Source organism: Pundamilia nyererei, unplaced genomic scaffold, assembly GCF_000239375.1.
Source record: "Pundamilia nyererei isolate P.nyererei 1_Seehausen unplaced genomic scaffold, PunNye1.0 scaffold00002, whole genome shotgun sequence".
NCBI classification, from domain to species: domain Eukaryota; kingdom Metazoa; phylum Chordata; class Actinopteri; order Cichliformes; family Cichlidae; genus Pundamilia; species Pundamilia nyererei.
The window spans coordinates 6,263,260-6,283,835 of NW_005187403.1; the positions used below are offsets into that span (position 1 = coordinate 6,263,260).

A 20,576-nucleotide genomic window follows, 5' to 3' on the forward strand; every position below is an offset into this window, starting at 1 on the left:
ATATTTTGTTTCCAAGGAGCCAGACGCTTGTAATTTCTTTTAAAAGTGATCTTGAGCAATAGTTCTCCAGGCTTCTGAAGTTCTGTTAAAGTGTCCTTGGACATTGTCTGCTTTTTCACTCATTTTCAATCCAGGCCTTGTACGTAACCATTTTGTTTGTTTGTTAAGTCACTTAACACTGACCTATCAATCATTCAAACACAATAAAGGATACTTAACTTGAAGATTGAACTAGTGTTGTTGTTAAACCAGTTTTGTGGCAGACAACCTAGAAAGAACTTGAAGTTGTAAACACATAAATTGTTCCCATTTCTTTATTTGCATATAGGAAAACTGTCAGCTTGACGTGCGTAAAATTAGATTTCTGCACTAACAAGGCCATTTCCAAAAAGATATTAGCTTAAAACTTGGCACATCTTGGTGTGGTGTGCAGTGTCTCCCTAAAACAAATTGAGGAAGCTCGACAAGTGGAGTACAAAAGAAGAAGCATCAGGGCTAAAAAAAAATCTACAGCAGATGAGCAGCATCTGAAAGTCATGTCCTTTAGAAGTAAGATGGAGAGATTCATCTGGGCCTTCACTTCATCCATCTAATGTTCACTGAATCATAAATGGTCTTAATGGGGTCGCTATCAAGGAGTTATTCTTAAGGAAGAGAAACAGGCAGAAAGGTATGTTGAGGTATGCCAAATTACACAAGAACTGGACTGAAAACCAGTGGCAACACGTCTTATTATCATGAATATGTACCAAGGACGTCAGGGTAGAGGTACAACAGTGAGTGTCAACAGTCATCTGTAAAAAACATGGAGTCATGGATTGGCCTCCCCAGAGCTTGGACCTCAAAATTATTGAAGCAGTGTGTGATCATCTTGACTGAGAGCAGAACAAAAGGCAGCCAACGTCCAAAGAGAGCTTTGAATGTTCTTCAAGAAGCCTGGAGAAGGATTCCTGGCTGTGTCGAAATATAAAGGCGGCCATATCAAATATTAATTTCAAGCTATTAGAACTGTACGAACTATTTGTCTTATATACTGTGTTTCATGTGTGCACGTTTCAGTAACTCACTTATATTGTTCCCTCTTACCTTATAGTTATATTTCATGATGAAAATGTAAAAGGAATGAGGGTTGGCTCGAGACTTCTGCACAGGACTCGACAGATAAGAACACTCAAACAACACTCACAGTAAGCAAGAATTCAGATCAGTCTTGTAATGACATGATTTAACATTTTTAGGGTGAACTGTTAAAAGTGAAATTCAAATCGCACTTTATGCTAAAGTTGTAAACATACCTGAAAGGCTGAAATGTGTCACCATCCTCGTCTCAGATTAATTACACCACTTTGGTCTGCCAGAAAAGGCAAAAATCTGTGACTGGTGTCAAAGTCTTGACACCAGTCACAGCACACGAGCAAAAACTGCAAATATATGCTTGTAAAACACAGAAATAAATGACTTGACAAGAGCTCATTAAATAACGGTCCGTTTATTTAGTTTTAAAATAGTTTCTTTTTGTTCTACAGACATAATTTCAAGGAAGTCAGGGACTTGCAGAAGCAACAAAATAAACACTTAAAATACTGACAGCAAAACGGAGCAAAAACAGAAGAGTGAGGCTGAAATACCGGCAATGACGATAACATCGGAGATGAGGATGAAAGATGCCACCAAACATGCTATGTGCAACCAGCATCACTGCCGTGGTTTCTACCACACTTATATCACTAAAGACACAAGTGATGCCTCGCTAGCATTTCATAATAGTCCCACAGAAAAACAGCAAAATGGTTTTTGCAAGCTGAAGTGTTGTGGTACAGAGTTCTTACAGTGGTAGATGTATATAACAGAAAAAACTGGCCAAGTAAAACCAAATATATATTCAACAATATATTCAATTTGTAACTATATTCGATCTTTTCACAGCAAATTCACTGACTTCCAAATGAAGAGATTCAGATTCACATAGTAAATTTCTAAGAATAAATTGGAAAATAAACTGAGAACATAAGCTCCATATAGACTTTGGTTTAGATCGTTCAAATTTTATCTTTCTGTGACCAGCAGAAGTTAAAATAAATCTATAATTATCAAGCGTCACTTAGGAAAGTGTATGTTATTAAATATGCAATTACAAGAAATGTGTTAAAATAGCCTGTAAAGCTATTGATTACATTTTTTTTAGCCAGCGTGGCTGCAGTACTGCATGAAGACAAAAGAAGACAGCAGGAAAGAGAACAAGCAGGCCCTGAGGATCAGGGTTGAAAAACAAAAACAGAAAACAGTTTATACAGTAATCATCTCATCTATAAATGCCCCATAACTCACACATTGGGCATAAACTCAACATCACTTTTACTCTTTTTCTATAGATATATATGTATAGATATATGTGTGTTTGTGAAATTAACATCTATTATTAAAATATTTATTGTTGCGATAGCAAAATCCGCTGCTTTGTAAGGTAAAAGAATAAGCTTTAAACCTTTCTAAAAGGAAATAGTGCACATTTCAAGGCATTCAGGCCATCTTGCTTTGCAGTATTCATTGGAAGATACAGTTCCTCAGTTATTATAAAGGGGTCCCCAGAGATTTAAAGGAGTTTGCATCCATTCAAGGTAAGCATGCAAACAATAAGTACAACCAGCCAGCACGGCAAGGACATACATTCACTGATAATTAAAGTCGCCCTTGGACACTCAGACACTGTAACAAAAGTGTGGCTTCCAATGCATCTTTGAAAACAAAAACAGCACTGTCGTAGTGTTTTGTAGCTTGGACTTTTTTTTTTTTTTGCTTATTTTCTTCCCAGGCTTCAAATCACAGGTGTGCAATTAATTTCCCCCAGGTGTCACATGACAAACTTGAATTCTTGTGGAGGGCCCAAAAAACAAGACACCCCTAACCAAAAATAAAAAGTTTTATTGTTCCTGTATTATAGTGGCAACAAACAAAAACTGAAATTTTAAATGAAGTGACTTCTTCAGAAATGTTTATTGGCATTCTGGTGATGAGTAAACATTAGATGAGAAGATCGATAACCTGACTGTGTGAAGCTAGCGGCCAGTTAGCTATGTAGAAAGAATAGAGACCAAGGAAACTGCAAGCATGCTCGTGTCCATCTACTTGACCTATTTATTTCTGACCATACTAAAGGTGGAGAAACCAACTCCCAAGTGTCTTAAACCTGTATTCTTTTTAACAGCCGGCAGCAGGTGACTCCTCTGGCTGCAAAAAGACTTCTGGTTGTGCGCGAGCCTATCGGAAAACAGCCGTTAACCTGCTTGCTCTGTAATCTCACTGAACACTTCCCTGATGACTTCATGGGCTCCATCACTAGTTTCAGGTCATACAGAATGAAACATGAAGCTCATTTTGTAATTTATGGTTTACATAAGGAGTATAAAAGGAGGATAAATGTTAATGACTCGTCAGTCAAAGACCAATGTGTACGCAGTTTCACACTACAGCATGTAAAAAAAATTTTCTTTTATTTTTTAACTACTCATACTGATATACCATGTGTTAACTAGTAAATGCAAAGGAACTAGTATGTGGCTCTTGGAGAGAGTGTTTCCCTGATTTCTGTCGAGCGAATATAAATGGACTGCAGTCTTAGTTTTTATGTTTTGTCACCCACCTAAAACACCCATCACACAAACAGTCAGATGCAGATTACACATTAATGGGAAGATTCTGGAGTTCAAAATTTTGACCCTTTTGACATGTGGCTAGATGGAGCTAGGAAATCAAAAAACCCGACTCTCCAATTATGGGATGCCTCACTCTCTGTGTGGCTCTGAAGATTAAAGGTCTTCTACTGATTGGAAGATCAGTGATCCAATCCCTGGCTCTTCTTCATGTCGAAGGATCCTTGGGCAAGATATTGAACCCCGAGTTCCCATTAATGCATGCATGTGCGAGTGCTTAGGCATGGACAGAAAGAAAGTGCTTGTATGAATGTGGGTGAAGGGAAAAGAGCGATAAATACAGTCCATTTACCACTCTACCTCAAGAACCACATCCACCTAGCTCTAAACTGCTTTATTTTTTTTTAATAGATTTCTGTTACCAGTCTTCTCATCTAACTCTCTAAAAATAGTGATGAAAGTTTCCCTAAATATCCGATACTTCTTTTCAAATGAAGCAAAGCACTCACTGACAGCATCAGAGCATGGGTTGTACACCGTATAGTAAAACAATCTATAAAGGCAGACGGATCTAAATGCAAGTCCAGTGGCAAGACCTTTGAAAATGGGGGGGAAAAAAATAGAAAATTACCCTTGACAGATACAAAGTAAACTTTGTCATTTATCTATGGTCTACTACTGTACAACAGAAAGTGTACAAGCTGCCATTCTGTTCTGACCTCAGGTGGCTGCAGATTAAAAAAAAAAAAAAAAGCCAAATCAATTCTGAAAACATTTCATTCAAAGTCTGTAGTGAAGCAGGTTCACAGCCATCTCATGATACTGACCTGCTCTAAAGCAGCAACTTGAAATGTTCACTATACGGCTTGCAAGCACATGACACACTGCCTATATCTGGTATTGAAGGGTAACTGAGGTATTAAATGAAGGGAAGATATTGCTATCATTACCAGATAAATCATTCTTGTACATTTCTACCTTCACTTGAGGTGCTGTGCCATTTAGATGCAGCTAAAATTCATAGCTGACAAGCAAAGGTTCAGGGAATCACACCAGTTGAATGGCTTTGATACATGATTGTTCAACAGTAAAGTTAAAAACAAAAGAGTGCTTTGGAGCAGGAAGAGTCCACAAGCGGTTACAGGCGAGGCCACAACTCTAGAAAGGATTCAGTTTAGCTTTAACGTGGAGGACAGGCAAGATGGATGAGGAGCAGTTGGGAGGAAGAGGTGTGTAGGGAAAAAAAAAAGTCTTCAGTGTATACGTTGTTTTTTTTTTTTTTTTTATTAAAGTAGGTATTTGTGTCCGCCGTCCTCGTCCAGCGTGAGGTCCACCACTTCAGGAGGGGACACCCAGTTGGGCTGAGGGGAAACAGTAGTCCAGAGCTGTGATTGATTTGTGCTGTTTAACTGCTCCCCTGAGTTCTCTTTCCAGGAGGACAAACTCTTTATGACCCCCCCGCAAGGATGGGCGCATCTAGATTTGAAAAGGAAAGAAAAAAAAAAGTAAAAAAAAAAAAAAAAAAGTAAAAAGTTGAATTCAGTGGAGGGGTGGGCAGTAACAGTAGAATTTTACAGTTTCCCCACTGAAAGTCTTTACCGTGCTTTTTCTTGCACTCCGACTATTTCCACCTCACTGTCAGAGGAAACAATGTTAATCTGGCCCTTGTGCTGAGAGCTCTCCTTGTGCGACAGCTCTGCCTCCATGTGGCCTGAAACAAATGTAGAGGAACACAGTCATGCTTTGTGAGGAGGGCCAAAGCAGTAGAGCGCTTCAGACCTCGCTGACACGTGAAGACAGCAGCTGCTTTGACACAGACACACAAAAAACACAAACCCCAACACAAAACAGAGATGAAGCTGACAGTGGTGTTTGTAAAAACTGACTGGACAGCATGGAGTGACACATTAGATGGCTGCCTTTATATTCATGTTCTGTCGGCTGCAAAAAAGGTCAAGACTTTTAGTAACATCAAATGCCAGCTGGCGGTGTGTGGGATAAAGAGTGCTTCAAAAGTGTCTTGCTGAGATTAATAAGACTGCCTCCTGCCACACGGCACATTTCAGCTTACTGATGACAACCCATGCCTTTAAAATGTCCTGCCTTCACTGAGAGGATTGGAATTTATTATACCGGGTTTGTAACTGACCTGAGGTAGAGCTCAGAGCTCTTATACACCCAGAGTGAGCTGCCATATCCTGGCCTCTGTGTGTTTTTAGCTCATGCTTTATCACCGTGGGCCGGACTGCCTCCACATTCATACTCTCGTGGTTAGAATCAGTGTCTGAAATATCATAGTGACCCACTACTGGAGGCCCGTCTGCAGAGAACAAAGAAAACACTTCATTATTCAAATCATGCCTGGGAATAGTGCGACTTCTGTTTGAATGAGAGACTGGACACTGCTTCCACAGACCCGCTAAGTCTTAGCATCTACAATAGACACAAGAAAACCCCCATTGGTCCCCCGTTTCCCCTGAAGTAAAGGTCTACATTAACTCTAAAATAAAACAATGCATTATACTCTTATAAATGATGGTTGTATTTGAAGCACATCAACAAACCTTTTGTTCTTTCCATTTATTGCTTTTTAAAATAACAGCCATTCACATAAAAACTACACTCGAGTACAGTCGTTACAAAACACATTTCAAAATAATCTTACTCAGTGAATGAAATGTAGTGGGGATAGTCAAAAAAACTAAACAAAACAAAGCCAAACAACAGGAGTGTAACTAGAAGAGCGGGAGCACATAATTGTTCTACCCTGTAAAAAGGAGTCCCTGGGAAAGAGGGAGAGAGACACAGACACAGACAGACACACACTCTGCTATCCAGACATCTGTGGGTGTGTGAGAGGGGTTTTGTCTGGACAGCATGTACTGTGAGAGAACACTGCCTATGAATAGCTGATATAGGTAGATACTAGGGTTACCAAAGAAACCAAGCACTTGCCAATATAAAGGCCATGTATTAGAGATAGAAAAGCACTAATGTAGACCAGGTTAGTGTCTTTGGTAAACAATGGACTGTCCTTGCTGTTGTTTTTAATGCACATTTTGATTTCATGCACAGGCTCTCGTTACTGTGCTGACAAAACTGTTGATTTAAAAGTCATTCTAGTTTTAAGGAGTACAGGAGAGCTGACGCTGGATCTATTTAAATCCGTAATGGCAAAGGAACGCTTTACAAAACAAGCAATCTTCACACAACATGAAACCGTTAGGTCAAGGGAAAACAATCAAAAGGAAAAAAAATATAGAGATAAAATGTCCCGTCAGTCACCATTTATCAGCATAAGGAAAAGCTATAGCTTGCACACGTGCTGCTGATGTAAACTAATTTGGCCTTGCACATTCTATATACTAATATACTCGCATGCAAACAGGTGGGGGAAACACGTCGCTTAGCTTTAGGCTCTGTAAAAATGACAGTCATAGGGCTACATATACACATATAGAGAACACTTTTGAACATCTTAACTTTAAATATGATCAGGCGAAAGATTCCTCCATCAGTCTCTGTGATGGTTGTTAGCAGTATTTAGAAATAAGACCCAAATGGTCATCTACATCAGTGAAAACAGTGTGGGGGGAGGGGGGTTCAAGGAGGATTGTTTCCTCCCCCCTTTCAAAGACCACAGGATGTGAACCAGAAGGCCACTTGATCACATAGATCTCACTTTTTCTTTTCTTTTTTTAATTAGAAAAAAATCCGTAAACATTGCCATGCACCATACTGCAGCTGTATTACTGCTCTATATCTGCACGTTTGATGCCTGGGTTTTCAGTTTAAAGTCAAGATGCGAATACGCAGTGCCTGGTGGGGACACTGGATAAACTGGCAGACCAGTGCAAACAAAATTGAAGTAGACAAATACCCATTACTATAATATGACTGAAGATTTGAGGCCAATGCAGCCAATAGCCACAACAAAAGAACCCATGCCTTATATGATGTTATAAAATCTACACCTAAGCTACTAAAATAACCACAAGTTTTCTTTTCCAGATTCCTCAATCACTCGTTTCATGTTACTGCGCAAATGCAGCGCCAGCAGCAAATGTAACAGAAAGGCCTTTATTTAAAAATGTAAACACGTCTAATCCTTAATATAGATTTTTAAAAAAGCAAGAAATTGTGTGTGTTAGTATATTGTGTTTATATTTATAGGCATATCTATGTTTAAATGTTCTGTTAGTAAAGCTATGCCACCAAAATAAAGGTTGTCACAAGATTTTCCTGAACTGTTTACAAGCAAAGTGCAAACAGTTCAAGACAAACGGGGGGTATGCAGTGGTAAACCTGATTCTTAAGGAAACAGCACTATAATGCTTTACCCATCATTCCCAGCATGAGTTCAGAATGACAAGGCACATGCTATTACACAGCAGCACCCCACTTAACACTGCAATGATGGCTACCCATCATTATAGTTCATATGCTGAATGAAAGAAATAAAACAGTTACTCTGTATGTGTCAAAGAGGGTATTCAGCTGGTGCTGAAAAAAACGAAAGAAAGAAAGCAAAGCAATACAATAAGAGCCCTGACTCAGTCTATTGAGAAGCCATGTTTCCGTGTCACAGATGCTGCAGAAATCAAATAGGTGAGTTGAATTTTTCTCAGTGTCAAATCTCACAGTGATTCAGTGCCAGCACACATGCTGAGCCTCAGGGGCCCGTGCTACTAAGCAGGATTCCAAGCTAGTTTCAGGTTTTCAGGGTTCCCCGCTTCCAAATTCAGTTCCTTCTGTGGGTACACTGCCACATTAGACCACACCAAAATACACGACCTCCTGAGTAGGTCATATTCAACATAACAGATGAACGTATATAAAGCACCAACTACTGACCAATTGGTTGTCTTTTGTGAAGATCCTTTGGGGTGTACAGCACATGTACTGAGTGGGTTTTATTCCACTTATGCCTGTGAGCATTTGAGCCCATTTCTTCTTTCCATATGTCAAGACTCTTTAACTGATTAAGTTCCAGTGCTTAGACCTTATAAAATTTGCAAGAATTTAAAAAAATATTTTACCCGATGTCATTCGATTTAACATTACCCAGGTTGTAGCTGAAACAACAGAGCTAAAATTATCTGAACAAACAACCACAGGTAACACATGAATTTGAATTACAATGATGTATTTCTTCAAGTTATATTTTCTTGTTTGTCAGTGATGGAGCATGATCACTAATGGGCCTTTTAGTAAATTGCACATTCACACAAAATGCAATTTTATGCCAATTTTTCCTCCTGGCTTTTTGCCTGGATTACATTTTTAATTTTCTTCATATCAGGATTACAGTTTGTTCTGACTTTAAGTGGCTATAGTCCCATAGTCTTTGCAGTTGGTCATCTGGTGCCACCATCATGCATGTTATGCGAAAATGCTCATAGCTGGGTTTAATTAAAACAAACAAACAAAAAAAAAAAAACCCAACCGATTACCAGACTCCATGTGACTGTGTTTGCTAGGCTTAACAAAGCCATATAAAGAAGACATGTTAAACCTGCTTCATAGCACGGGCCCCTGGTCTGCACAGAGTCAAGTTCAAATGACCAGTTCAGGCCCAGCTGCTGCTGCTGGTGGTGTTTCTGTTTAGTGCCCTCACATCCTTGAACGGGTATACCCCATTGCTTTCTGCCTTAACTATCTCTACACTTGCCGAGATCAAAGTAAGAAACTGCGAGGGGTGAAGCAGAAGTGAAATCTAAACATTCAAGAGACCAGGGTCTGGAACACCTAGATTTCCATTCTGAGTGACAACTTCAGGGTGGATGTTGTTGTTGTTGTTTATAGGGGTGTGGGTGAGACTGTTGTTCTCTCGTGCCAACATGTAGGCAGCCATAGTCTCTGCAGACTCTGAAGATGGCAAAAATGAGCTTGGGGGGGAAGGCCGTGCCCCCTGTGAGGCCTGCTGCTGCCCTTCTGGGCCGTCACTCGAGCGCTTGGAAGAATCGTTGTCCGAGTCGAGGTGTGCAAGCTTTTCCATCCAGACGCGGAAGCGCTCCTCGGTCTGACGCTGCATCACAGCAAAGCGCGTCATGGCCTCCTCCAGAACGCTGCCGATGCCGTTCCTGTCCCACGAGCCGCTGTCCAGTAACCCATGAATCTGGGATCCCACTCTGGATCTCTCCGAAGCACGTCTGAAGCCAGCTTTAAAGACATTGAGGCCAAGCCATAAGAAAATACAGTAGCACTTTCATGCTTCGGAGGTGGACTTTTGCATTACAGAGAAAATGACAGTTTGTTTCAGGTAACGTGCAGATCGACTCTTTTCATGCTGATGGACTACATCATGCAGTTGTAGCACTCAAATCTGTGTGCGGGATGTAAAAAATGGCTGAAAGCATTTCATGTCCTACAGATCCCTGAAGGAAGATAATTGGTGGTCTGACGGTGACTGATCGAGTGATTTGGAAAAGGTTTAAGATTTTAAAGTAAATGCAACAACCCAAAGCAAAATAACTTCAAATCTGAGCCGCAAAAGCAACAGACATAACTAAGAGATAGACTTTATATAAACCAAAGTACCTTTACTAATACAAAAACAATTTATTACGGATCATCTATGAAACACAAGAAACTAAAATTTGATTTTAATGTAAAAATGCTAATAAAATACATCAAGCTATACGCTAAAGAACACAATCATGATCAAAAGATTATCCAACAGTAAACCGAGTGCTTCTCTTCCGTTGGGAGACCTTTAAACACCAGCCTGATAGGAGCTACTTCTGGAGAATTCAACTCACCCAAAAGATTTCTACAACATGTAAGCAAACTCACGGGGTCTAACGTGCATGCAAGCGTTACAATCAGCGTTTGCCAATGAGTGTTTATTCCAGGTAGACACCTCTGGCCCACAGATTCGCAAAAAGCCATTCTCAATTAGATTTGTATATATTTGTATGCATTTACACTTTCAACAGGATGACAAGAACTCACGGGCTCATCTAAGGTGTTGCAAAATCATTTAAAGTATAGGAAAGCACCCAACTACATTTCTGACATGATTCACTGTAGGAGGAGTGAAGTGTGTGATGGGTCAGGACAAAAAGAATATTGAAACATTAAGGAATATTTAGTAAGGACAGAAATGCAGGAAATGCAATACTAAATGCCCAGCAGTTTTCATGTGAATGAAATACTTGCTAAACTCCCTCTAACAAAACAGACTAATTACTTATGAGGTTAGGCAATCTAGTGAAACACAACATTAGATATTGGATTTTATGTCCTTACTCATGTATAAGCCAGTATTTCTACAGCTTACTGACACCAGCAGTGACTGCAGAGTCTTGCAACTCAGTGAGATCATAGTACGTCTATTTAGAGCAACGGCTGTGTATATTAATGGCCGACTTGTTGAACTGCAGAACTCACAGTAATGGTTACATTAACTCAACTCTTTTTTACCACTCTGAGCTGGACAATGTTGATTAGACTCCCATAGCAAATCATCAGTAAGAAAGAGTTTCATGACAATGTTTAAGTCTCTTTCAGACATGGGATATGTCAGATTGCTTGCTTTACCATTCTGTTCCAGTCCTGGTTGTCACTCATAAGACCCTTTTCCATCAATACCTACTCAGATCGACTCGCCAGGACTCGACTCGGATCGACTGGTTTTCCATTACAATTTAGTACCTCCTAATGTGTGTGTGAACGACGCGATTAATATGTGACATGAACGCTACAACAAAGGTGGACGCCGAGGCAAAAATATACCTGCTACTCGGTCTGTGGCTTTTCGCCAGACTCAGGGACCACGGATTTTTGTAGCCATTGTGATGCTACTGACCAGCTAATCAGTGGCATGCAGTCTGACGGCATCACATTTTAGTACCTGCTCGGATCACTGGAACCCCGGCTGAGCAAGTACGAAAAAGTACCAGGTACCAGGCAGGTACTATGACCTAACAGAAAACTCTGAAAACTGTGGCGAAACGTGCCGAGTCGATCCAAGTAGGTACTAATCGAAAAGGGGCTTTATATTGTTAATTATATTATTAATGTTGCTTAGTTGTTTAAAGCTTCATTGATATAACAGTGATGGGGAGAGCCATGGTATGTGTGTCTTATTTGCAGGCAATTTCCAGCCAATCCAAAAAAAAAAAAAGAAAAGAAAAAAAAAAAGCTTCCAAAGAGGTTTTGACCTACCACCAAAGAACCAAAGAAGAACAAGCAGGTGATGAATCTATATTGAGACCATTTTTTAATGATCTTTAATTTACTTTAAGCTTTAAATATAATTTTATATACACTGTTGGTTTATAAAGTGCCAAACAAAGTGACAAGGATACTTTCAACTCAGAAGAAGTGTAATCTCCTTTTTTGAAGACTTTGTTTCCTCCTTCATCATCACAAGGACCAGGTTCTGTATGTGTGAGTGTTTGCTGTAGCAGCTCCCAAATACAGCATATAGACTGTGAGAGAGCAAATGAGCTTTATTCTGGGTTGGAAAAAGTGAAAATTCTTCATCATGGATGTCTTACCAAGACAAATGCTAAGAGAGATGTGCAAAGTTGCAATTTCATTAATGCAACTGCATATATTTTAGACTTGTGTCATACTGACAGTGATATGCAAATGCAGGTTGAACCTACAGCAGCTTCAGCCTGTAAGAGTGACGCTCTGTTGAGACTTCTAGATAAAACTGAACAGAATGATTGTCCAGCCAATGCATTCTAAGATGATGTCTGTCTGACTAAAAACGGTACATGTCTGAAAGGGGTAATGCTGTATTATGACTAGGTGCTGGTCCTCTAAACATATACTGTATACATCTAAAGACAACTTGAATGAATATAGACATGGATGGGAAAATAACTAAGGAAAAAAATGACAAAACAAACAAAGCAGCCCTGTTATTGATTTGATGTTAGGAAGGATTTGTACAGTTGTTGTATCAGTTTAATGATTTGGTTGACTATTTTTTTAACTCATGCAAGCAGACTCTTATGTCTAACTGATCAGTAGTCAATACTTTCTTATGTTGTAAACCAGTACTAGTCTGCAATGTGAGTCAGAGGTTTATATGAAATACCAAGTGGCTGCTAGTGGACAGTGATGGTAGTAGTACTGAGCTCTTAAGCATGCGTTGTAAACATCGGTTATTACCTGGAATATCTGTCTTGATTGTCTTGCTACCCCCTGAGGTGTCATCATCCTCATCCTCGGAGGAGCTGGTGCTGGAGTCACAAGTGAGCTCGCTGTCACTTGTACTGCTGTCCTGCAGCAGGTTGTACTTCTTCCGTGCTGCTGCCTCTCGTTTTTGCCTCAGTAGGCGCATTCGCTCCTTGTGTTTCTGACTGCGGTGACCTTTCACTTTTGAAAACTTGCCATTGGTTTGCTTTTCCTGGCCTCCTGCAGCTGCTATCATGGTGGGCTGGCAGCGGTTCTTCTTTGCAGCCATTGTATTTGGAGGCACCTCACTCTCTGAACGTGACCTTCGAGACTTCCTTCCCCCTGCAACTGTGGCAGATGCTTGCATTCCTCCTGCCTGCCCAGGATCACCTGTAGCTTCCATGCTGCCCTCTTCCTCTTCTCCTATGGGAGGAGCAGCACCTTCTTCCCCTGAGGAGAGTGTATCAGAGTCAGCCAGGTGGCCACTGGATGAAGGCGAGAGCATGCAGGGGTTCGAGGAGTCACTCTCATAGATATGACGAGACACGGGTTTGTCACTTCCTGTTGAGGCATGCTGAGACTCTGGCGAGTCTCTGCGAAGCTCCTTCATCAAGCATGGCATGGACAGGAGACTCTGCTCACCCTCTGTATTCAAGGGGCTGTCCGCCTCCTTTTCCCTTGGGGGCGAACTGGTACTGGTAGTGGTTTCTGTTTTCAGATGCTCATCCTGCTCTGCTTGAACAGAAGCTGTGGCTGATTGAGCTTCATCAAGGCACTCTGAGGGGCACTCAGCATCTACAAATTCTTCTGCCTTTTCTGAGTCAGCCATCTTCATGCTAGTTGAGCCCAGCGGCCAAAGGTCCAACAAGCATGGACCAATGTCCCTGGACAGGACCTCACCTGCTGGAGGAAACGAAGCATCACAAACTTTAGTTAAACAATCTAAACAAACTTGAAAGACAATAACAATTGTTTTTAAACCTTAATTCTTTTAAACAAAACAATTACTTTTACAAAAGAATTATATGAAAAAAACACCACAAATTAAAATAAATATCTTGCATGACACATAAATTCTTTACTACAATATTTATTTGGAAATATTTAGGAGACTGAATAATTAACAATTATTACTATAACCGTAAAGTTCTTAAATCAAAGCTATACCCTATACTAAAATAAATAAAAGTGGAATATTATAGTTTACTACTTCTTCCGTTCTAATCCAATTACTGCTTTAAGTATAAAAGCACACAGACACGTTAAATGTCGGACAATATTTGGCCAGAATGTTTTTAACGGTATTGCTAGAAGGTGCTAAGCATCTGCTTTAGTTTTAGATTTCACAGACAGCGAAAACGACCCTTTTAAACAAAGGTTTAAACCCATTAAAGTACCCGTGTAAACTACAGGATGTTTATTTGTTCCCGGATAAATTACTTCAGTTAGTTGTGTCAAGGGCTAGCTGGAACTAGCACACCCTTTTAGCTGCACAGTGAAGCTAACCTCGGTCATAACCTTAAGACTCCCAAACTTGGCGACAGGCAGACGTGGAAAAAATATTCACGTTGCAAGATAGCGGCCTATCATTAGCCTAAAAATGGAAGCGCTACGAATCCAGCCAGAGCTGTAACAAGCAGGATAATGTCAGCAGCTATCAGTCAAAAGCGATAACCAACTTAGCCTTTAAAATAGCACTCGGCTAGTTACAACTTACCGCAGAGTTACTTATATTCTTCTTTTCCAAGTGTCACACTCGACATCTTCAGTAACGTGCAACCTCTCTGATATGTGATATGTAAACTGTGCACCGCTGAATGCACTTGACTTATTTACAACTTGAAAGAATTTGAATGTGTTTTGACGCAGAAGACTCGCAGCTCCGCGAGCCCTGTTTAGCAGTTAGCTGTATAATTTTTTTTAAAATGTCTCCATCGCTCACAAAGCTACGTGCGCCACTTCCGGTATGCGCTACTTAGACGAGCGCCCCCTATTGTTCGGAAATCAGCACTTCTTCTTCTATCGGCTTCTTTCCCCAAAGGGGGTCGCCACAGCGGATCATCTGCCTCCATCTTACACTATTCCGAGCACCATCTCTGCCACCCCCACCCCTCGCTCTCCTTCTCTCTCTTTCCATATATCCGCATTATTCCTTAGGTTAATGATCTGTGGAGGAGCCACAGGAGCCATCTTTTAAAAAACATAAAAATTAAACTGAAGTACAGTCAGTATCCAAATGATTTTATTTTACCGTGATCTGTGCAGCTACCGACACACTTTTTAAAGGGAACCCGAAGAAATACAACAAAATAAAGTAAAAAAAAAAAAAAAACTACAAAAAGTCTGGAGAGTGGTTTATTTTGAAGTACTTCCGGGTTGCGGTGACCTCTCTACAATTTGCTGCCGTGTCCGCCATCCTTCTCTCTCCTCTCCAGGAGCAGGACAGACCTCGTAGGACACCAACATGCTGTCAGTTCGCGTCGCAGCGGCTCTCGCCCGCAACCTGCCCCGCAGGGCTGGATTGGTAAGCACCTCTACTTCTATATGTGACGTTTTTGTTCACTTCTTTAAGGAAAAACAAGAATTTATTCGCACAAAACCATGGCGGCTGTTGTGCGCGCGCACGTCTTTGCATCGGAGGGCACTGGGCCCTTCACAGTGCCAGTCACTGTTGCTAACATGTTTGTAGTTGACAGACAGCAAAACCCAACTTGAGGAGTCGATAAATGAAAAAAAAGCAAACGCTGGTCCACGTGTTGCACTGCTAGGCGAGTGTCAGTGGAAATGACAAAGCTGTAACTTGGTGTTGAAGGTCAGGTTTGGCCCCTTCGGTATGACAGCTTTAGTCATAATGTATTTATCAAGCAAGCTTTGCACAGTTCTTTCAGTACATAAAGCAACATTATGGCAGACATTTCACTGTTCTGGATGGATATTATAGACTCGATCTGTACCAGTCATCGGTTGAGATTGTCCTATGACTCTATGACCTGAAACCTTTTATATACAGTTTGTCATACTTAGAACCAGCCCAACCTTTTATAAAATTTTAATATAGCTGCTGTGATTAAATGACACGGTAATGCATGGTGCAGTAGTTCATGTGTATTCTGTATGTAGCTTTTTAAATTTTATTTCTGCTTGTCACCTCTGTGACTCAGGGGGCTATAGGTGATTTAAATCCAGTGGCAGTGACACCTAAAACAAGTCCAGTCTGTAATCTTTACTTTGGTCACTTATTTTTTTTTGCTGTGTTTTCTGTATTTTCACAATAATTGGTGTTGAGTTGACGGTTGGTAGAAAGGTTCCCTAGCAGCTGGGGATTTTATTAAGTTTATCATCTACTTTTTTATAGACAAAACATTAGACATTTCAAAATTAACAGCACAACAAATCTCAAAAATTATCATACAATGTAATTAATAATGAAAGACGGGGGTTTCATTATTATTTTTTATAATGTTCATTTGGAACGATTTATTCCATGATTGACATCATGACCTCTTTAATTTTAGTTTGCCTAATAAGCTGCCAGTTTACATTTGGTTAGACTGTTTTTAAATAATTAATGATTGAAAACTGCTGTATTTCCAGCCTGGATAAAACTAATTCTTTCGCTCTTTCTTGATGTGATAAAGGTATCAAAGAATGTTGCTGCGGCTTGTGTAGGAGCCAAGAATCTACACATCTCTAGCCCATGGCTGCAGAAAAAAACAGGTCAGTGTTTTAGGAAGTCTGCTTCAGCCTAGAATCTAATAAATGAATTATTTTGGAACATTTCTCCCCAGCAATGTTTGAGGAAGAACCACTATGTAAAGATCTCACAATATATGTCTTAATTAGTTTCATAGAACTTTATTAACCCTGAAATGTAAACACTTATTATACATTACAGGCACTGCTGAGGTCTCATCAATTCTGGAGGAGAAAATCATGGGAGCTGATACCAGTGCTGATTTGGAGGAGACTGGTCGCGTACTGTCTATTGGTGATGGTATTGCCAGAGTGTACGGTCTTAGGAACGTGCAGGCTGAGGAGATGGTGGAGTTCTCCTCTGGTCTTAAGGTGACTATCTAAGTCTTACATAATGACCTTGTTTAAATCCCACGAGTGAATAAAAATATTTAAACAGTTTCTAGATCATTTTAAGTCAAAGGTGTTTGGAGAATGATAGATTTTTACTTTAGCAGCAAAGAATATCTGTAAGCCACTGGGTAAGCATACTGCCTCAAGTTTAAATCCCAGGTTAATGTGTTGTTCCTTGAAATGATAACCTCTGATAATAAGTGGATCTGTTGGCAGAAAATTGAGTTAAAGATGTGGTTTTGATTAGTCTTTACCCACATACTGTGTCCTTTAAAATGGATTATGAAACACAGTGGTTGTTCAAGTACTTTGCATGGTAAATTATGGTTATTTGTTCTCCTACCCAGGGTATGTCTCTGAACTTGGAGCCTGACAACGTTGGTGTCGTAGTGTTTGGTAATGACAAGCTGATCAAAGAGGGCGACATCGTCAAAAGAACAGGCGCTATCGTTGATGTGCCTGTAGGCGAGGAGCTCCTGGGTCGCGTTGTGGACGCTCTTGGAAATGCCATCGATGGAAAGGTACCTGTCAGAAAACCGAGAGAGTCTTGTTTTCCAGATTCTAAATTAATTGCGTCATTGCTTATTCTAGCCGAACAGCACTTGAAACTTCAAATATTATAGTTTATGATCACATGGTTAAATGTAGAGTGTTAGGTATGTTTGATAAATGATTGAAACTGCTGTTTAATAATCTATTAGTAAACTGAGGAGTTGGTTCATTAACTTTCAACTAAATTTCAATATGTGTAAAGAGATTTTTGTTCACCCAATTTTGCTTGGCCTTTGGCTTTGTGGAGTTGATTGATGGTACACTTGATGGTTTTATATCATTTTCTCCACAGGGCCCTCTGGGCTCCAAGGTTCGCAGGCGTGTGGGACTGAAAGCTCCTGGTATCATCCCCCGTATCTCTGTGAGGGAGCCCATGCAGACCGGCATCAAAGCTGTGGACAGTTTGGTCCCCATAGGTCGTGGACAGCGTGAGCTCATCATTGGAGACAGACAGACTGGGTAAGAGGGTCAAAGTGAATAGCTGAATACGACAGAGTATTTGATGTGATTTCCAGTGCCTTTTAAGTGCTTCTACAGTAGTGGAAGTGACGCTTCCAAAGAAGGGGTCACAGATACCCTATTATTATAATAAGTTGTTGTTGTGTTTTTTAGCACTTGACCATTATTTTTTTCACAAACAAGTTTTTTTTGTTACTTCATAAATGACATTTTAAACTCATTAGTTCATATTAGGCTAAGTTCTGCCAGCTTTGTTTCATGTTTCGTTGCAGATATGATGTCTCATGAAGCATCTGATTGTTTTTTGTCAGATGGGAAACCAAATGTGCAAAATAATTCCATATATCTACATGAGCTTACATCATTGTGAACAAGGTGTCATTTTTGTATGCTGGAAGCTAGGATTTCTATTGTGCTTATGAATAATGGATTAGAAATACACTCTTTATAATATAATACACTTTTTTTAGACTGTTAGATCTTCTAAAACTGTTCTAAGCACAAAAATGTGAACTGGTGGTTTGTGTATCCTCATTTGTCTTGCAGAAAAACTGCCATTGCCATTGACACAATCATCAACCAGAAGCGCTTCAACGATGGGACTGATGAGAAGAAGAAGCTCTATTGCATTTATGTTGCTATTGGCCAGAAGAGGTCCACAGTGGCTCAGCTGGTGAAGAGGCTCACTGATGCTGACGCCATGAAGTACACCATAGTGGTGTCAGCTACAGCTTCTGATGCTGCTCCACTGCAATACTTGGCTCCCTACTCTGGGTGCTCCATGGGAGAGTACTTCAGAGACAATGGAAAGCACGCCTTGATCATCTATGACGATCTCTCCAAGCAGGTGAGTTTATTTGGTCTCATGCTACAGAGCGTTTCTTAACACAAGCGTAAAAAACTGTGTTTAAAGTCTGTGTCTGGTTCTTGCTTTCCTGCAGGCTGTCGCTTACCGTCAGATGTCCCTGCTGCTCCGTCGTCCCCCCGGGCGTGAGGCTTACCCAGGAGACGTTTTCTACCTGCATTCCCGTCTGCTGGAGAGAGCTGCTAAGATGAACGACAACTTCGGCGGTGGCTCCCTCACAGCCCTTCCTGTTATTGAGACACAGGCTGGTGATGTGTCAGCCTACATTCCAACTAATGTCATCTCCATCACAGATGGACAGGTCAGTGAGTTGCCTTCCCTCATTTTAATTTGGATCCTCAGCCACCATTAAATATGTTTTATCCCGCAGATCTTCTTGGAGACTGAGCTGTTTTACAAGGGTATTCGTCCAGCTATCAATGTCGGTCTTTCTGTGTCACGTGTCGGATCTGCTGCCCAGACCAGGGCCATGAAACAGGTTGGTCTTTCAGTCTTGCCTAGTTCTAGTCTCTCAACTGATTTTTGTGCTGGGAGTCTTTCACATTAACTTCATTTTTCCTGTCCATCATCAGGTGGCTGGTACCATGAAGCTGGAGCTTGCCCAGTACCGTGAGGTGGCTGCCTTTGCTCAGTTTGGTTCTGATCTGGATGCTGCCACTCAGCAGCTGCTGAACCGTGGCGTCCGTCTGACTGAGCTGCTTAAGCAGGGACAGTACTGTGAGTATTTGCCGTTTGTATAGAAAATGATGCATCCATTTAAAAAAAATAAATAGAATTTATCCATTCTGCAGTTGTCTTACTTACTGTGCCCATGAACTTCCATCTTTCAGCTCCAATGGCTATTGAAGAACAGGTAGCAGTCATTTATGCTGGTGTGAGGGGACACTTGGACAAAATGGAGCCAAGCAAGATCACCAAGTTTGAGAAGGCGTTCCTGCAGCACATACTGAGCCAGCACCAGGACCTGCTGGCAAATATTAAGTGAGTTTAACATTTCTAAAGCAGTAGCAGATTCTTTATTTTTAATGCATTGGTTACAATACATCTCAATCTGTTCTTCATTGCAGGGCTGATGGCAAAATCTCTGAGGCATCCGATGCCAAGCTCAAACAAATTGTGTTGAATTTCCTCTCCAGCTTTGAGTAAAGTGGTGCTTTTTGGTCTGGTTGTTTTCATGTTTGCATAGTTCAGTGTCAGTTATACTTTCTATGAACTTAAAAAAAACAAACTCAAAGGGCACTTGATCTTTAAATGTATAGATTTCTCTGAACAGAGAATAAAGTATTCCACCTAACTCTGACTCAGTTTCCTTTTTTGTTTTTACAGTACTGCTGTTATGTGGAGCTTTTGTATTTTCCCAGTTGCCTATTCTTTAATATTTACATGTAAGCATTGAGCTAAAGCATTTATTCAAAACTGTAGCAGAAAAAGAACTGCTGCAGTTGTATATCCCTCAAATTTCAAAAGACCAGCAATGCAAATAGTTCTCATTTGTATTCATATGATCATACACTCAAACTTTGTTTCAGTGCCAAGAAATGCATAATTCAGCTTTTTATCAGGTCAGGCTCATTATTTGAGCTCAGTTCTTTAAAGTTTCCAAACACTGTTTAAGACAAACTTCCTAGAAACTGGAAGTAAATGGTTGATGAGGATGATCGTCTTGTCGTTGTAACCATATCTCAGCCTAGATCAGTTGTATTAGAGGATAAACGTCTAGAGCTCATTGTAAAGTTTTCTAAAGGTTCATCGCATGTGCTGTAGTTGAAGCTTCTTTTAAGATCAAGGCTTGAAGACCTTAAACAGAAAGGAACTGTTTACATTTTCTG

The 20,576-nt window shown here is 40.4% G+C and overlaps 2 protein-coding genes across 4 annotated transcripts; one reads left to right on the plus strand and one right to left on the minus strand.

The window, feature by feature from the left end:
• Positions 1–1,473: 1,473 nt before the first annotated feature.
• Positions 1,474–14,758, minus strand: ark2n (arkadia (rnf111) N-terminal like PKA signaling regulator 2n). Of its 3 annotated transcripts, none has more exons than XM_005720289.1 (5): positions 14,503–14,758; positions 12,780–13,685; positions 5,800–5,970; positions 5,250–5,361; positions 1,474–5,126 (listed from the first exon to the last, which is right to left on the minus strand). In XM_005720289.1, exons 2-5 carry the CDS (start codon positions 13,618–13,620, stop codon positions 4,937–4,939), a joined length of 1,314 nt encoding a protein of 437 aa, XP_005720346.1. In that variant the 5' UTR covers positions 13,621–13,685; positions 14,503–14,758; the 3' UTR covers positions 1,474–4,936. The 3 variants fall into 3 exon arrangements, with proteins under 3 accessions (XP_005720346.1, XP_005720345.1, XP_005720347.1); XM_005720288.1 differs by having other exon boundaries at positions 12,780–13,688; XM_005720290.1 differs by lacking the exon at positions 14,503–14,758 and adding an exon at positions 14,292–14,350 and having other exon boundaries at positions 12,780–13,688.
• A 400-nt stretch (positions 14,759–15,158) lies between these two features.
• Positions 15,159–20,047, plus strand: atp5fa1 (ATP synthase F1 subunit alpha). Its single transcript, XM_005720291.1, has 11 exons — positions 15,159–15,309; positions 16,424–16,502; positions 16,681–16,850; positions 17,219–17,392; positions 17,716–17,882; positions 18,429–18,729; positions 18,824–19,048; positions 19,118–19,225; positions 19,320–19,464; positions 19,578–19,728; positions 19,815–20,047. Exons 1-11 carry the CDS (start codon positions 15,250–15,252, stop codon positions 19,891–19,893), a joined length of 1,659 nt encoding a protein of 552 aa, XP_005720348.1. The 5' UTR covers positions 15,159–15,249; the 3' UTR covers positions 19,894–20,047.
• Positions 20,048–20,576: the final 529 nt, after the last annotated feature.